This window comes from Typopeltis vanoorti, chromosome 26 (genome assembly GCF_054136105.1).
Source record: "Typopeltis vanoorti isolate ZY-2024b chromosome 26, IOZ_Tvanoo_1.0, whole genome shotgun sequence".
In the NCBI taxonomy this organism is placed as follows: Eukaryota; Metazoa; Arthropoda; class Arachnida; order Uropygi; family Thelyphonidae; genus Typopeltis; species Typopeltis vanoorti.
In genome coordinates this window covers 24,814,502-24,831,055 of record NC_143574.1, presented here as the reverse complement: position 1 = coordinate 24,831,055, position 16,554 = coordinate 24,814,502, and the positions used below count along the sequence as shown (strand labels likewise).

Below are 16,554 nucleotides of genomic sequence, written 5' to 3'. Positions count from 1 at the left end.
TACCATTATCTTCAGTGCATTCACTCTGCTCTTTTAAGTGTGGAAACTGGCTCAAATCCTCATTTTCTAACTGAGCGATAAACAGTTTTTAAAATCATCTTGAACACATTGATATCATTTATTAAGCTAGGAAATAATTTGTTCTTGCCCTGCAGTTCAAATTTAGATCATTGAGATCATTCGTAACAACTAAAAATGCTAAATCCAACAGCCAATTGTTATCACATAAAAGAGCTCTTTCCTCAGACAGCTCATTTTTTCTTCCAGAAAATTATGAACAGTATTTTTCAATATCCGAAATCTACTCAGAACCTGTTCTCTAGAAAGCTAGCACACCTCATAATGAAGAATGAGATTGCCATGTTCCAACTCTAACATTTCACAATATTCTTTGAATTCTCTTCTGTTTAATCCTCTTGCTCTAATTTTATTCACATACTTCACAACCGGTAACATACCATGCTGCAAATTTAATGTTTTCCTATGCAGTGATATTTTAATAAAAGTTTGACAGAAAAAGTTTTCAAGCAAAGTTGTAGTCCCAGTGGCTTTATCTATCACTGACAGTGTTCCGTCAGTACAAATGCTGATGAGCTTACTAGAATCTACTTGTAGATTTTCTAAGCATGATTTCACTTTCTCAAATATGTCTGATTCTCTTGTTTTTCCATGAAGTGATTCAAGACCAATAAGTTCTTCAAAAACGTTAAAATTATCATAAATTCCTGTTATAAAAATGCTTAACTGGGCTACCTCACATGTGTCAGCACTAATTAAATAGCAGTTGCTCACTGGAGAGAGAGACCTGTGGTATGCTGCTGGTCACATGCATTCTTCTGGATTCTGCTTATACATGCATTATTCTTTGATGTATCTGTCTATCAGCTATTGTCTTATCTCTGTCATTCCCATTTGCTCCATTTCATGTAATATATTTCTGTTCAGTATTCTGCCAGATGCCTTTACAGAGTTGATCGCTATCATAGACAGCCGTTTCCTTTATCCAAATCACCCATCACTTTATTATACAAGGTAAGCAAATTACTAAGGCAGAATCTACCCTTCACAAAACCATGCTCCACCTCCAGTAGGATAAAGTATTGCTGTCCAACCATTCCTTAATTCTGCCTTTAACTAGTGCTCCTAAGATAATTATCAATCTGTAATTTCTACCTCTGTCTTGGAGGTAGCAATTAAAGTAATGGAAATATTTCATCCTCTTTTCATTCCCTTTGCACATGACCAGTTGAGACTTAAGTCATATGCCCTGCCAATTACAATAATAATACATGGGAAATATCCCATCCATTCCCATGAGTGCTTCCACAGTGATATTTTGTAATATTCTTAGTGCCTCCAGTTTATTTACATTTGTTCTCATCTGCACTTGTTACTGCATTATTTCCATAATGGATGATATATCACTGTAAAGTAATCATTGTAATTCAATTTCTTGTCATTCTGTCACCTCCCTTAAGGTGAATTAGCTAGTCTCATATGGGCATGGTAGGGTTCCTCCCTCCTAGAAACCTTTCACTCCTTGCAAAACAGGCAACTAGCCTAGAATAAATAGTTGACATGTAATTAGCCTTGCATGTAATTCCCAACATCTGTCACCTCTACTATCACTAGTAGTTTTAAAGTTATTCTACTTTCCATGTAGCAAAATAATTTTTTTTCTTGATTTCTTTCCTACTTGACCAGTTTCTTGTCATAATCAGATTTTATCCTCTTTACAGTGCTTTTGCCACACTATTGTTTATGCTTGTATTGCACATGAGCTTACTAACCTGCATTTCTTTTTATATGCCAACATATTTTCTTTTTCTCAGTTCTGGCTTTATATATACTACCAGATCAAAAGTATCTGGACACTCCTCTGTAATTCATAAACTGATGTGTAGCTGTCACTACAGCTTCACTTACCGAAATAAAGGAGGCATGGAGCTGTGTGTTGTTCAGTGATAAGAAGTACGAGCAGAATGGGTGGGTCAAGGGAGCTCAGTGACTTCGAACGTGGACTAGTTATTGGTTGCCACATCAGTAAGGAATCTGTCAGAGACATTTCAGCTCTCCTCAAGTTGTCCAAGTCAGCAGTTGGTGATGTGTTTGTGAAGTGGAAACGTGAAGGCACAACACAACCATGGTCAGATAGGCCGCGTTTAATGACAGACAGGGACAGTCGAGTGTTGAAGAAGTTGGTTCATGGAAATTGCCAGACATTAAGTGAAACAATCACCAAGAAGTTCCACAGTGCTACTAACTGTCCAGCCAGCACCATGACTGTGTGTCAAGAGTTAAGAGGAATGGGGTTCCATGGTCGAGCAGCTGCCCATAAACAAAACATTTCTCCTATGAGTGCTAAGCACAGCTTGCAGTGGTGTAAAGAGCGACACCACTGGACAGTAGAAATATGTGATTTGGAGTGGTGAATCAAGCTTTACCATGTGGCAGTCCAATGGGAGGGTGTGGCAAATGCCTGGAGAACGATTCTTGCAAGCGTGTGTAGTGCCAACAGTGAAATTTGGAGGAGGTGGCATTACAGTGTGGGGATGTTTTTCATGGAATGGATTTGGCCCTCTCGCAACACTACACAGAAATCTAAATGCAGAAGGGTACAAGAACATTTTGATCCATTGTGTACTGTCTACGGTAGAAGATCAATTCGGTGATGACTATTGTCTGTATCGGCATGACAATGCTACCTGCCATAAAGCGAACTGCTCTGGCTACAACTCTTCATGAAGAATGGGCTGCCATTCCTCCAGAGACATTCCGACACCTGGTAGAAAGTCTCCCTGGCAGAGTTAGAGTTGTCATAGAAGCAAAGGGTGCACCCACCCCATATTAATGTCCACTACTGGAAAGTGTGTCACAGGGAAATTTTGATTACAGTTTCGAGTAGGTGTCTGAATACTTCTGATCATATAGTGTATATATATCAATTCCATATATAAAACATTTCAGAACCTATGACAAATTAGTAGAAACTCAGTAAGTATTGACAGTGCCCTTTGCTGGAAAGACTGCCATTCAAATCCACTCTAGGATGAAAAGAAGAACCTGATTTATCGTCCTGATTCTACATATGTAGTCTAATAACACTTCCCTCAAATAACCTATGATCATTTCCATGTATTGTCAACATTCCTCAATTGCTGTTTTTATGCTATTGTTCCTGCTTGCGATGTTTTTCATAAGTACTCAATCTTTAGTTTCACATAATACCCTTTTGTAACTATAAATTACTATAATTCTACATGCTTAGCTGCCTCATAGTCAAGACTGCATGATGACTACTTCCATTGAGAGGCAGAATGTCTACCTTTGTTGTGGACAGATGTTGTCATGACATGCCTATCAAATCCTATATCCTCCCCATCTCATGCTACATAAATTCCAATATTTCCTAATCCCATTACTGATTCTTCTTGTTCAATCTGTCTCCATATTTTAAGTTTCCTATAATAATTACTCACCTACTTGCCCTGTGCATGTTTACTAATTTGCCAGTGCATGCTATCTTACTTTGCACCCCAAGATCAGTCCACTGCGTTTTGATCTCTCACACCTGATAGCTTTAAATGCACCACTATTTCTCATGATCCTGTCCTACTTTCCCAATGAGATTTTACTTTGTTGGCTGCATTTCTTCTGTTATCACCAGCTGTCCAGCTATTTGTCTTCCCTAAAACTACAACATCCTGTTCTGTCCTTGCAATGATTCTTACATTTTTCGACAAAGCTAACTAATGCTGTTCCCCTCCCTTATTCTTGATACTTCTTTCCTTTAGTATGTATGAAGTGCCATATCTCCTTGGATCTATGAGGTACCCTTTCATCTTTTAACGGCTTTTCACATTGACATTTGAAACCAGCATTTTTTTTCCTCAATACACTGCAGTTATATGGTGTCAATGGGGCATTATATTAAGCAATACTTAGTCTTTATTTAAGTTGTAAGTCAGCAGTTAGAATTGAAGGAAGTACAGGAAGATGGTTTAATGTTAAATCTGGTGTGAGTCAAGGATGTGCATTATCCCCTCTGTTATTCATTATCTATATGGATCACATTATGAAGGAAAGTGGTATTAAACATGATATCAAAATTGGAGATGTTAATGTCAGCTCTTTGGTTTATGCAGACAATGTTATACTTCTAAATAAATCTGCTACAAGTCTGCAAGATTCTCTGACTAAATTGAATAGCTGTTGTAATAGATATGGTATGAAGGTCAGCAATAAAAAGACAATGAAAATAGGTAGAATCATTGAAAATGTCAACTGTGTTGTGAATGGAGAACCTGTGGGACAAGTAAAACATTTCAGCTATTTAGGCATGGATTTTAGTGAAGATGGTAAATTAAAAATGGAAATAGACAACAGAATCAAAAAAGCTGGTATGGTAGGAGGTCAATTGAATAAATTCATATGGAATAAGAGAGAAATTAATCTGAACACTAAATTAGCTGTATACCAGACGGTATTCAAACCAGTTTTAACTTATGGGTCTGAGAGCTGGGTTAGCAGTAAAATACTTCACCAAAGACTAGAGACTGCAGACATGAGACTCCTGAGAAAGATTAGAGCCATGAACAGATGGCATTAATGGAAATATCATATTAAAAATGAGGATATTAGGAAAGAACTTGACATTGTCAGCATCCAGGAATGCATTAGCAGAGCTAATCTCAGGTGGTATGGTCACTTAAACAGAATGGGCGAGGAAAGATTAGCCAAACAAGTCTTCTCTGCCAGGTTGGCAGGAAAACGACCAAGAGGAAGACCAAGATATAGGTCGATTGATACTGTACAAAGTGCCTTAGACGATAGAAATATATGATCTGATAATGTTGAAGTCTTGACAAGTAACAGATTGATTTGGAGGAAAATTGTAGATAGGAAGTTAGTAATGATGTAAATTTTTCATGTAGTACTAACATATCCTGTACACACCTTGAGGATACATGGCAGGAATTTGATGATTTTTTTTTTTTTTTTTTTTTTTTATCATTCCCATTCTGAGACATTCATTTTGAGAAGCCTGAACACATCTTCCCATACACTTTTTCTATTTTCCTAACAGAAGAAGAAAGCTCTCTTTAAACATCTAACTTCAGATCCATTCAAGTCAAGCCATAAGTCATATATAAATTAATCAGTTTCACTCTGTATATCTATAAACTGCATGCCATTGTTTTTACCTAACTTAGGCATTAACTCATTTGCAATCATGGGTAATTTTTGCATTTCTCTCCTTAAATACTGTGGCGATAGATTGCAAGCTTTACTCTCTTCTTTTTCACATTGAGTATCTCTATCTTCTTTCATTCCACACTTGTCACCTTTTAAATCATTACTCTTTGCTCCTGCCAAAAGGTTGGTCGATTGGTAGAGCCTCTGCTACTAATGGCTCCGTTAAGTAAGTTGGAGCGCGGTTAGTAGTTGGAAGGGACAATCGTTCGATGCTGTTGGCACACTCTCCCTCGATGAGTCTTTGGACTCCCTGGAGGTGTCAAATAATAATAATATAAATATAATAATAATAATAATAATAATATAATAAAAACATAATCCTGTCACACTCTCATCATGAAATCACCACACAATAGTCTCCTTACTTCCCCTCCCTCTCTCTTGTTCATACTGCCATTTCTCTTTCCTCCTCACACCTGTCCTTTCTTATTTCTGTCTGTCACGACTTGCTAGAGGTTCCTGCTTAACATTTGCCTACTGCTTTCTCATTATTCTCCCCCATCTACATGACTTTTGTGTTATCTTTTTTTTCAGCTTACTTTCCCATCATTTATATTTCATTTACTTTCACTTATCCCTTAAAGGTCGTTGTTTACCAATACATTTTGTTCCTTTTATCACTACCATTTTCACCATGCTGCTGTTTTACTTGTGACATGACCCACAGTTCTGTTACTCTCTTTCTGAATAGTTTCAGCACTTTTTTTGCCATACTTTCTTACTCTTGTTAATGGATACATTAGCAAGAGTAAGAAATCAAGAAATAAGACATTTAGGGGTTTAACACAAAGTCGTGTGTTAAACCCCTAAATAACAATGACTTATCATTATTCTATTATGCTTCAGCATATGGCTGCTATATATATTTGTCTAACAACATCAAAAAAAAAAAAAAAAATTAAACTTATTTTCTAAAATCTTTTTATGATATTCTTACGCCCACTCCAAAGAAAAATATGACAGAAATAATCTCTTAATTTTTTGCAAAATGTTTCCTCCTAATCCTTTTGAAGAATGTCCCTCTATTGACATTGACATAGTGGCATATATTTTGCAACTCTAATGGATCTCCATCATCATCATTATTTTTACTGACAGGGTTCTGATTATTTGAGCTTTCACAGTTCCAACTGCTAGACTGATGAAGGAATTCTTATCCTTAGCTCACTGTCTCCTGACTTTATCCCTTTAAGACTTGGGCATTAGTGTGTGTAAAAGGATATAAATAGGGATGCATCAAAGAATTTTTGAGTGCTGTAGACTCCATTTAGAATAACTAACCAATAGAGAGAACAATGCAAGCATTATTATAATGTGATCTGGTATGGATGACTGCTTATCACTCATGCTAATGTTTAGTGGAGAAAACACATGCCCAGAGATAATTATTACTAACTAAATGTATTTAAGCTAATAAATTATTATGCTAATATTTCACCTTGGTCACCAAGACATCTTTTTGGCTATTCTATGTTGATGTGTTTGCTATTTGGCTACATGGTCCACATAAATTGGATACATTTTTAGTGCATTTAAATAGCCAACACCCTAAAATCCACTTCACAACAGAACAGGAAGCTAATGACTCTGCCCTTCCTGGATACACTAATTACACAGCTTCTGGATGGTTCCTTACCTTTTTTGCACAAACAGTCACACCATCATCCAGCTCAACAGTATGATATCCTAAAAACACTAAATCACAGAGCTAGAGCTATTTGTTCCAATGAGAATGCTTTTACTGCTGAACTCACTCACTCATGTCACACCTTCATAGCCAATGGCTATAATGTCCATAGGATAGCAAAAATACTAAATGCTCCACAGAAATCCCCTCTATTGCCTACCACACAAGACCACAGCAAAACTGTTACCATCCCATACATTCGAGGCACATCTGAAATATCTAGAACAGTGCTCAATAAATATCAGCTACACAATATCAAATTGGCAACTCTCATTCATTCACCTAAGGACAAACTCTCTCATCCAGGAGTTTATGAAGTGCCCTGTACTTGTTAAGGGGTTTACTATGGACAGACAATTATCTAATTATCTTGAAAATCTCTATAATGGCGACGAACTTGATGTTGATATCAGTATAGAAAATCAAAATGAAGATAGTCTAGGACCCCCAATAATGCGAGAAGAATTTGATAAAGCACTATGCGAAATGAGTAAGGAAAAAAAGTACAGGTGTAGACAATATTCCTATAGAACTACTACAAAATCTAGGTGATAAGACAAAAACCTTACTCTATCAATTAATAGCCCATAGAGGAGAAATACCAAAGGAGTTTATGAAATCAACTATAATACCAAAAAAGAATAATGCAAATAAATGCAGCCAATTTAGAACAATAGCTTTAATCCCACATGTTAGCAAAATTCTGCTAAAAATTATTCAAAAATAGATTGTCTATTGCAGGGGTGTTCAACCCGTCGATCTCTTGTGTATTCCTCCTTAGTTACAAATTTAATTAAAACTGAAAACATAATATTTTATTTATCATTATTTTGTATTATTTTTAATTCGCTTTAAGTGTATTGCTGTTGTTTATATATTTTTCGTTAAAATTGTCAAATCAGTAATTTTCTTATAAGTCTGGGTAAATGAATTAATTTGGCTCAGTGGAAGTCAAACAGCAAGCCGAGTGAATACGATTATAAGCCAAGTGTAAAAACTCGATTTAGCTTAAATATTCCAAAGCACGTTACATCGATTTTTTATTTAGGTTAAGTCCCATGTGAATATTGTAAAAAAAATAACTCTTTTGAAGCTAACTGTATATACTGCTTTAATAAGAATATGTTAGAGTGTTAAAAACAAAGGCAATGTTTTTGTCGCCGAAGCTGTGCATGGTGACATTAGAGATTGTTATTGAAACTTGCATGAGTAAACTTAGACATGCAAATGTCTAAGTTTACACTTAGACATTTGCATGTCTAAGTGTAAACATCTCCGAAGTCAGTCAGAAAGAGTTCAAACAACTTTCCAATGGCCGGCAACTTACAATCAAAAGAAAGCGGAGGAGAACCAAAGGCGTGCCAAACTTGAAACTTACGATGAAAGATTCGTACCGATTCTTTTGGGGTTTCCAAACTTCATGCAAGGTCTCAGAGGCCCAATAAAAAGGGACTGAAGCAAGCAGAAGGGGTCCCGGTTCCAAAATGCTGTCAGAGATGAGGCCACCCGATCCAGAGTCGCCGTCAGAGAGGCTGCCCAGATCCACGTTGCTTGAGAGAGGAGTTTCCCGCTTCCAGAAAGGAGCTTCTCGGTTCGAGACGTCACTAGAGAGGCTACTTCTAGGCCGCAGACAAGGTTTCAAATTGCCGAAAGGAAGAGTTCCAATTGCCAGAGAGGGATCCAGTTAACAGTTGGCGGCAGTTCTAGCCGCCAACTGTTAACTGAAACAGCAGAAAAAGAAATTTTTCCAGGCATTTTCGGCAAGCCCAAGCAGAGGAGAGAAGGCAAGGCAAATTTCCCGAAGCACCTTCGCTCGTAAGGTTTTCAGGTTTTAGTATTTTTTGGATTTTTTTGGGGTTATAGCCATTGGCTAAGAAAGTGTTGAGGATGTGGTCATCCTCCTTAGCCAATGGCTATAACCCCAAAAAAATCCAAAAAATACTAAAACCTGAAAACCACAACCCCCCTCCCCCCCTCAACAATAAAGACTACACCAAGTCTATCACTATCCCCTACATCCAGGGCACATCTGAAAAAATAACTAATATCCTCAAGAAATATGACCTTACTTCCTGTTACAGACCATATAAAAAGTTGGCATCCCTTATCCGCTCTACCAAAGACCAACCACTTCCCCTAGACCTACCTGGTGTATACCAGGTCCCTTGCAGCTGCAAATTGTCCTACTTTGGCCAAACAGGCAGAACAACAAATATCAGGATTTCAGAACACCAAGACTACATCCGGTTTCACCAGTACAGCCGCTCTGGGCTGGCAGACCATGCCTTAGATACCCACCATAAAATTCGTTGGAAGAAGACAAAAATAATCCATCGCAGCAAGTTTAAATACGAAAGATTATTCAAAGAATCTTCAGCAGCTCTAAAAAACGTTCCTAACCTCAACAAATTTGGGTGCGTGAAACTGCCCCAAATTTGGGAGACTTTCATTATGAGAACTTCAGCCCAACGGCCAAGACTACCAAATTAGCCCGCAAGAGGGCACCATTAGGACTTTAGGAACAAAATTAGTGTCTTAATTTCTTCCTCATTTGCTTTGTTAGTTCCTTTAGTGCACATACCATATCTTTATGTTCCTGAAGATGACAATGTGACATTGTCGAAATATAGAAGTGATTCATTAAAGTTATCTTTAATTAATTTACTTTATATGCGTTGTTAATTCCGTAAATTAATTACCAGTTATGTCTAACCAACGCATAAGTCTTACCACTATAAACACAAAAGATGTTTTGAATATTACATTTAAAATTGTAAATTCTGTTCGAGGAAAAAACCCTGCAATGGGAGTTATTTAAATTACAGGCAGATGATGATAGGGAACTTCTGTTGTACAATAATGTTCGCTGGCTCAGCAGAAGTCAATTTTTAGAAAGATTTCTTGTATTAATTAACGATATAAAATTTGAAAAAGGAGTATTTATCCACAATTGAGTGATTTCATTTTCATTCTTATCATTTTTAGTAGATTTCTGTATGAAATTAAGCAATTTAAATCTAGAGTTACAAGATAGAGATAAAAATTTAATTGACATGTTAAATTCAATAAAAACTTTCCAACAATACTTTTATTAAAGAAAAATATAAATGACCCCGAATTTAGACATCTCCCATATTTATTAAAATTTTTTGACCAAAATCAAGAGATGCTTCGCTATGATTTAAAAGAATTTATTCATGAAATAGAATTAGTTGAGGAAGAAATAAATTCAAGATTTAAATATTTTAATAAAACTGAAATTATTGTATCTTTTATCAATAATCCATTTCAAGAAAACTTGAACATCACAGAAATTTCAAATAAAATTAGTGGGCTGTTTGATATAAACCAAGCTGAAGTACAACTTGAGATAATAAACATTCAGAATAGTTTACATTTAAAATCAATAAACAATGAAGTATTTGGAAACATGAAAAATTCCCAATATTAACTGATATTGCAAGAAAAATTCTGTCGTGTTTTGGATTGACATACTTGTCAGAATGCGCTTTTTCAAATGTGACCGTCATAAAAAATCAATTAAGAAACCAAATTACAAATGATCATTTGGATGATTGTCTGCGATTGGCCATTTCTTCGTATCAACTTGACTATGAAAATATTGCGAGGTCCAAACAATGCCAAATTTCACATTAACTTTTTTTTTTTTTTAATCAACCAGCATTTCCTGTAACTTGTGAATTTGTAATCTGGTTTTCCAAAATAGAGAAATATTTTATTCCAATAATTTTTTTTTTGTTATATTAAAATAATTAAAAGTGAGAAATAAATTTTTAAATACACAAAGTTTAGTAGTTGGATGGGGACGAATCGTTCGATGCTGTTGGCACACTCTCCCTCGATGAGTCTTTGGACTCCCTGGAGGTGTCAAATAATAATAATAATAAAGTTTTTAGTTGTTTATTTGTGCATAATCAGATATCAGGTTGGGAGAACATGATCTATATAAGAGAGTAGATCGCTGAATAACTTTTTATAATAAAGTCGCTCATGTAGTAAAAAAGGTTGAACACCACTGGTCTATTGGATGAAGACCAATTTGGATTCAGAAAAAATCAAGGAACAAGAGAGGCAATACTACTCTGTTTAAGAACAATAATAGAGAGAAGATTAGACCCTAGTAAAAATACTTACATTTGCTTCCTTGATTTAGAGAACGTGTTTGATAAAGTAAACCAGCAAATACTCCTAAATTGTCTAACTAATATTGGCATAGATTTGAGGGATAGGAAAATAATTTATCAAATTTACAAAAATCAAAATGGGCTGATTAAAATCAATGATAAGGAGAAAATAATAAATATAAGGAGTGGAGTAATACAAGGATGTATACTTTCACGTCTTTTATTTAATTTATATATTGAAAAGGCCATTCAGGAAACTAAAGATAAAATAAATAATGACATAAAGATAAATGGTGAGCAAGTCATTTGTATGAGATTTGTTAAAAACAATGCTAGGATTACTAAATAATAACCTTGAAAAATATAAAATGAAAATCAACACAGATAAGACTGAAATCCTTGTTACAGGCAAAATCCTTATCAATATAGAGCATATAGACATCAGCAGGAAACAAATAAAACAAATGAAAAGCTTTAAACATTTAGGAAGCCTAATAACAGAAGACAGCAGAACAAGAGAAGACATAAGATCAAGAATAAACAATGCAAAAGCCCAATTCTCTAAGATGAAAAGCATTTTAACAGGAAACCTCAACCTACAATTGAAAAAAAAAATAGTAAAGACATTGATATGGAGCATTGCACTGTATGGATGTGAAACCTGGATTCTAGGCAGAGAAGATGTAAGAAGATTGGAGGCTTTTGAAATGTGGTGCTGGTGCCGCATGAACAAAATAAAATGGACAGAAAAAAAAAATCAAACTAACAAGTCCTGAGAAAGAAACAAGAACTCTAATTAAATCGATCAAAATTAGAAGAGGTAGGTGGTATGGACATATACTTTGTCATGATGGACTTGTGAAAAGAATAACTGAAGGCAAAATAGAGGGGAAAAGAAGAAGAAACAGACCAAGGAAAAGCTTTCTTGACCAAGTCAAAGACAGCACGGGTTTGAGGAGTTACCAGGAGATTAAGAAGAAAGCCAATGACAGAACAGAATGGAGGAAATTGCTGCTGAGCCACCAGTCCCAAGACTGATGCAACTGATGATGATGGACAGACAGGAAGAACATGTTGACATCTCCTTGATGAACATAAAAAATACACATGGCACTATCATTATGGCAAGCCGGGTCTAGCAGACTATGCCTTGGATACCACTTCACAAAGGACCAATCGGAAGAAAACAAAAGTACTACACAGAAGTCAAAGAGATTGTTTCTGGAATCAACAGGAGTTTAAAATGTACTCCAAACCTCAATAAGTATAGCTGTATAAATTAATAAAAAATCTGGGAGAGAGTCATTTTAAGATCTAATTAATATTTGTTTTCCCTCTTTTTTGAACATAAATGGTGCCAATTAAGGACTTTAGTTCCTTGTGTTGCCCATTGCATTTTTTTTTTAAAATAGTCTCATTGTTATACTAAATTTGTTGTTTTGCGCACTATGACAAACTGTTTTTGTGCTCTGAAGATGCTGGATATAATACCAGCAAATAAGTTAATAAATATTATTTTATCATTCTGTATTGTCATCAATACCCTATACTGTGAACATAAGCCTTTACATACACTTAGTAGTTGTATTTCTTTATGCCTACAAAGATACCTTGGTGAAATATTGGATTAATAATTCATTAGCTAAATAAATTTAGTTAGTAAATATTATCTCTAGAAGTTTGTTTTTTCCCATTAAACATCAACGTGAGTCAATCTAAGCATCCATATCAGATTAGGAATACTAAATAAATTAATATGTAATCAGGTTTGTTGTGATAACTTTCCCTTTAAGAAAACCATGCTGTGTCCTGCTCAACAAGTAATACATATTCTAGATATGATTTCTTAATATTTATTCTATTACCTTATCTACACTGATATTCAAAAGTTAAGGATGAACTATACTTGTAAATTTTCAGGACTACAGCCAAGTGTGGATGTAAATTTATTGCCAGCATACCGATAAATTATATTACACAAAAAAAGTGTTATAAATTTCATACAAATTAAATTGCAATATATTTTTAGCAAAAGTTACAAATTGCCTAAGAATGTAGTTAAGGAATTAATGTATGGTGCTTATATATAAAACTATGTGCAGACACATTTCAGTATGGAATATGCCCACCCTGAACTGCGATGCAACTCTCACATCGTAGCATGAAGTGATTCAGGAGTTCTTGAGGCAAACTGGCCCACCTTACCTTCAGAGCAAGGATAAGGCCTTTTTCGTTTTCTGAAGGAAAATTTCAAGCAGCAGTGCATCTCCCTATTGCCTTCCAAACTTGTTCTGTTGGGATGAGACCTGGGTAGCATGCTGACCACTTGATTCCATTAATATCTCCGGTCTCCAGAAGTATCTCCACTCTCATGTATAATGTAATGTGGCACTGTCATCCATAAAAATGAATTTTTGTCTACATCACCACAGACAACAGTCCCAAACGTTCTATGGGATTGAGATCTGGGGAGCATGCTGGCCACTCTATTCCTTGGTCTCCAGAAGTATCTCCACTGCTTGTAGTATGATGTGATGTGGTGTGGCACTGTCATCTATAAAAATGAATTTTCACCCACAGAACAATCGAACATGATGTTGAAGAAATTTGTTGCAATATTGTTGACAGTCATAGTCCCTTTTTCCAGCACTTGTAGCTCAGTGTGTCCATTAAGCCTAATGCCTTCCCACATAATGACTCCAGCACTGGCATATCTATTCCTTTCAAGAACATTCTCAGGATGGTAAGCAGTACCACTTTCATGCCAGATCATGTACTGTCTAGAATTAGAGGAAAGACTAAAACGACTCTCAGGTATAAAGAATACATCAGTCCACTGTGTGTGTTGTCCAATTTTTATGGACAGCACTGAAAATATGCTCTGTGATAACCAAAAATCTGTCTTCATGCTTCGTGGTAGAGTGAATGTCTTGAACACATTTGACTGGTCTGAAATGCTGTCCAGAGCACGGATACAGTGCTGTGTGAGATTCCAAACTCTCTGGCAATATCAATAATTTTGCAGCCTTCTTCAAGCATTCCAGTAATTCTTCCCTGCATGGAAACATCCAGATGTCTTTGAAACATTAAAAGACATCTAAGTTTGTAACTTTATTCCTTCACGAAAAGAGCTTCATTCAAACATTTGCTTAGTGCTGCCATGTGACCTCTTTGCATGCGATTCAAAAATTTGAATGTGTACTTGCTTTCTACTCGAAACTGTTAGTTATACAAATTGGCACAAGCGTGTAAATTTGCTATTATAATCTTCAGAAATGTTTTCGTTCTTAGGTTTTGGAGAACAATGTATATACAGTAATAAGAGTAACTAGTTCTAACCCTCAACTTCAAGTGATGAACCACCCTTACAAAAATAACCCTTGAAAACATCTCAGTAAGGACTGAAGATGCTCAAAACCGGCTGATTAATCTTGAAACTCGTCAGCTCACAACTACCGAGGAAGATATGTATCATAATTATATCTGAAAAATCATTCATGATATAATTTTTCTCCTTCTGTATTACATTATTGGTATTTTCTAACTTCTTGCTTAGTCATCTCTCACTACAAACCATTACTGTGGTTTGCTGTATTGAGAATTGACTCACTAAGTTTGTAACTTAGTGAGTCAATTCTCACTAAGTTACAAATTTGTGAGAATTGATATAGTGAGCGTCAACTATCTTACCACACCAATTTTTTAATTTTTTTGAGAATAATTTCTTATTAATGTAATATATTATGATCATAAAATTTTCTCTGTACACAAATTATGAATATTTAAATTTGAGATTTTTATGGGGTGTCATATTTGCACTTTAACATGATGAAGCTATTTTCTTGTTACGTCCTGTTTAAAGGAATTACAGCACCTACCTATTAAATAAGATTAATTTCAACTAAACTAACCATGTTATTGTGAATGACAACATAGTAACACAGTGATGTAGTTCAAACTTCTGTCATTTGAAGGCTAGCAGTAGCTTATTTCAGAGGAGCAAGTCCAAGAACTAAATTAAAACATTAAATGAGAATAGAAAGAAAATGAGGTGTCTTATATTGGAAGTTCCAATGCTTGGCTGAAAAAAGGAAGGACTTGACAAGAAGAGGGGTTATGTCGTCTGGAAAATAATTTCAGAAAGAGAAAAAACGGACAAAGGATGGATTAGTAACAAGGAATAAATACTTTTGCAGATGACACTATTACAGTAGTGAACAAATTAATCCAAACACCCACATTTTAAAGTAAAATAAGTACAAAAATTAAACTTAACCTAAGAATTTATATGCAATTCTCTGTTTTAATAAGTCTATTAATTTGCTTAGGAATGGACTCAAACAACGCAGAACACATTTTTCTTATTTCAGCATCTCAAACCAATACTTTTAAAATGGATAATATTAAGTTATCCTTTGTATCACAATTTAATTTTCTAAGTCTCTCTTTTCACTATGGTCCACAAATTTTCTATCGAGTTAATGTCAGGAGAGTTATCTGGCCACTGAAGCAATCTGATGTGATTTTTGAGGAACTCTTTTTTTTCTTTCCTGAAGTGTGGCATGGAGCGAGATCCTGCTGTTCTTTGCAGAGTTCTTGTCTTTCTGGATCTGGGGGACCACTCTTTTCTCCAATATTTTTATGTATTGGTCACTTTTCATTATATCAACAGAGAAAACTGATCTTGGACTGTCATGTGTAAAACAATCCCAGAACATCTTTTTAGCTGGGTGTTTAGGAACTTGTTGAATTTGGGTGGGAAAAGTCTTCAGCTGCTGATTTGCAAACATAGGTTACTCACTCTCCTTGGACAAAGAAATAGCTCATCTGAGAATATGACCCTCTTCTGCTTCTCAACAGCCCAATCTCTGTAAACTTTTATCCACTGAAGCCTCTTTTTCAGGATAGTATTCATCAACAGTTGTTTCTTTGTTTCTTTTTTGATCTGTGGGCAGTCCTCCCGGCATCCAACAATCTTCAACAAACCGTCATGTCAGAAACATTAATCCCACTAGCTGCCAAAACTAAGACTACAGCAGACAATCTTGGATTCACTTTAATTTTTCAAACTAATAAATGATCTTAAATGTAATTTTCCTCACATTTTCCTTTTCTGTCAGAGAAAAGGTACCTGTCTCCCAAACCTCTTTAAAGGAAATTTGTGTATGGTGACTTTGAGTCAGAGATGTGTGCTGAGAAAGAGTACATATTTTCAAATGCTTTCTTGGAGATGTATCCATTTTATAGCTACATAAAATGAACAAAATACTATGAATGTCATCTTGTTTACACTATTAAAAATGAACAACACTATTAATAAACATCATAGAGACAGTTAAAACACACAGCACTCAACCAAAATAGTGAAGAAAAAACAAAAACTTGACGAAAGTTCAGATTAATTTGTTTGCTACTGTACCTAATGTCTAACCTCTTACTATATATAATATAATACCTCATACTATC

The 16,554-nt window shown here is 35.4% G+C and overlaps 1 protein-coding gene across 1 annotated transcript; it reads right to left on the bottom strand.

The window, feature by feature from the left end:
* Nucleotides 1-327: 327 nt before the first annotated feature.
* Nucleotides 328-5,331, bottom strand: LOC150092418 (general transcription factor II-I repeat domain-containing protein 2A-like). Its single transcript, XM_090414859.1, has 2 exons — nt 5,205-5,331; nt 328-695 (listed from the first exon to the last, which is right to left on the bottom strand). Exons 1-2 carry the CDS (start codon nt 5,329-5,331, stop codon nt 328-330), a joined length of 495 nt encoding a protein of 164 aa, XP_090270985.1.
* Nucleotides 5,332-16,554: the final 11,223 nt, after the last annotated feature.

Bases quoted from the DNA above. Each gene is read 5' to 3' on its own strand.
- LOC150092418 (XM_090414859.1), bottom strand. From the start codon at position 5,331: ATGAAAGAAGATAGAGATACTCAATGTGAAAAAGAAGAGAGTAAAGCT. The intron at 696-5,204 runs GTAAAAACAATG...ACGTTTTTGAAG, and splicing joins TGAGTTAATGCCTAAGTTAG to AACTTATTGGTCTTGAATCA.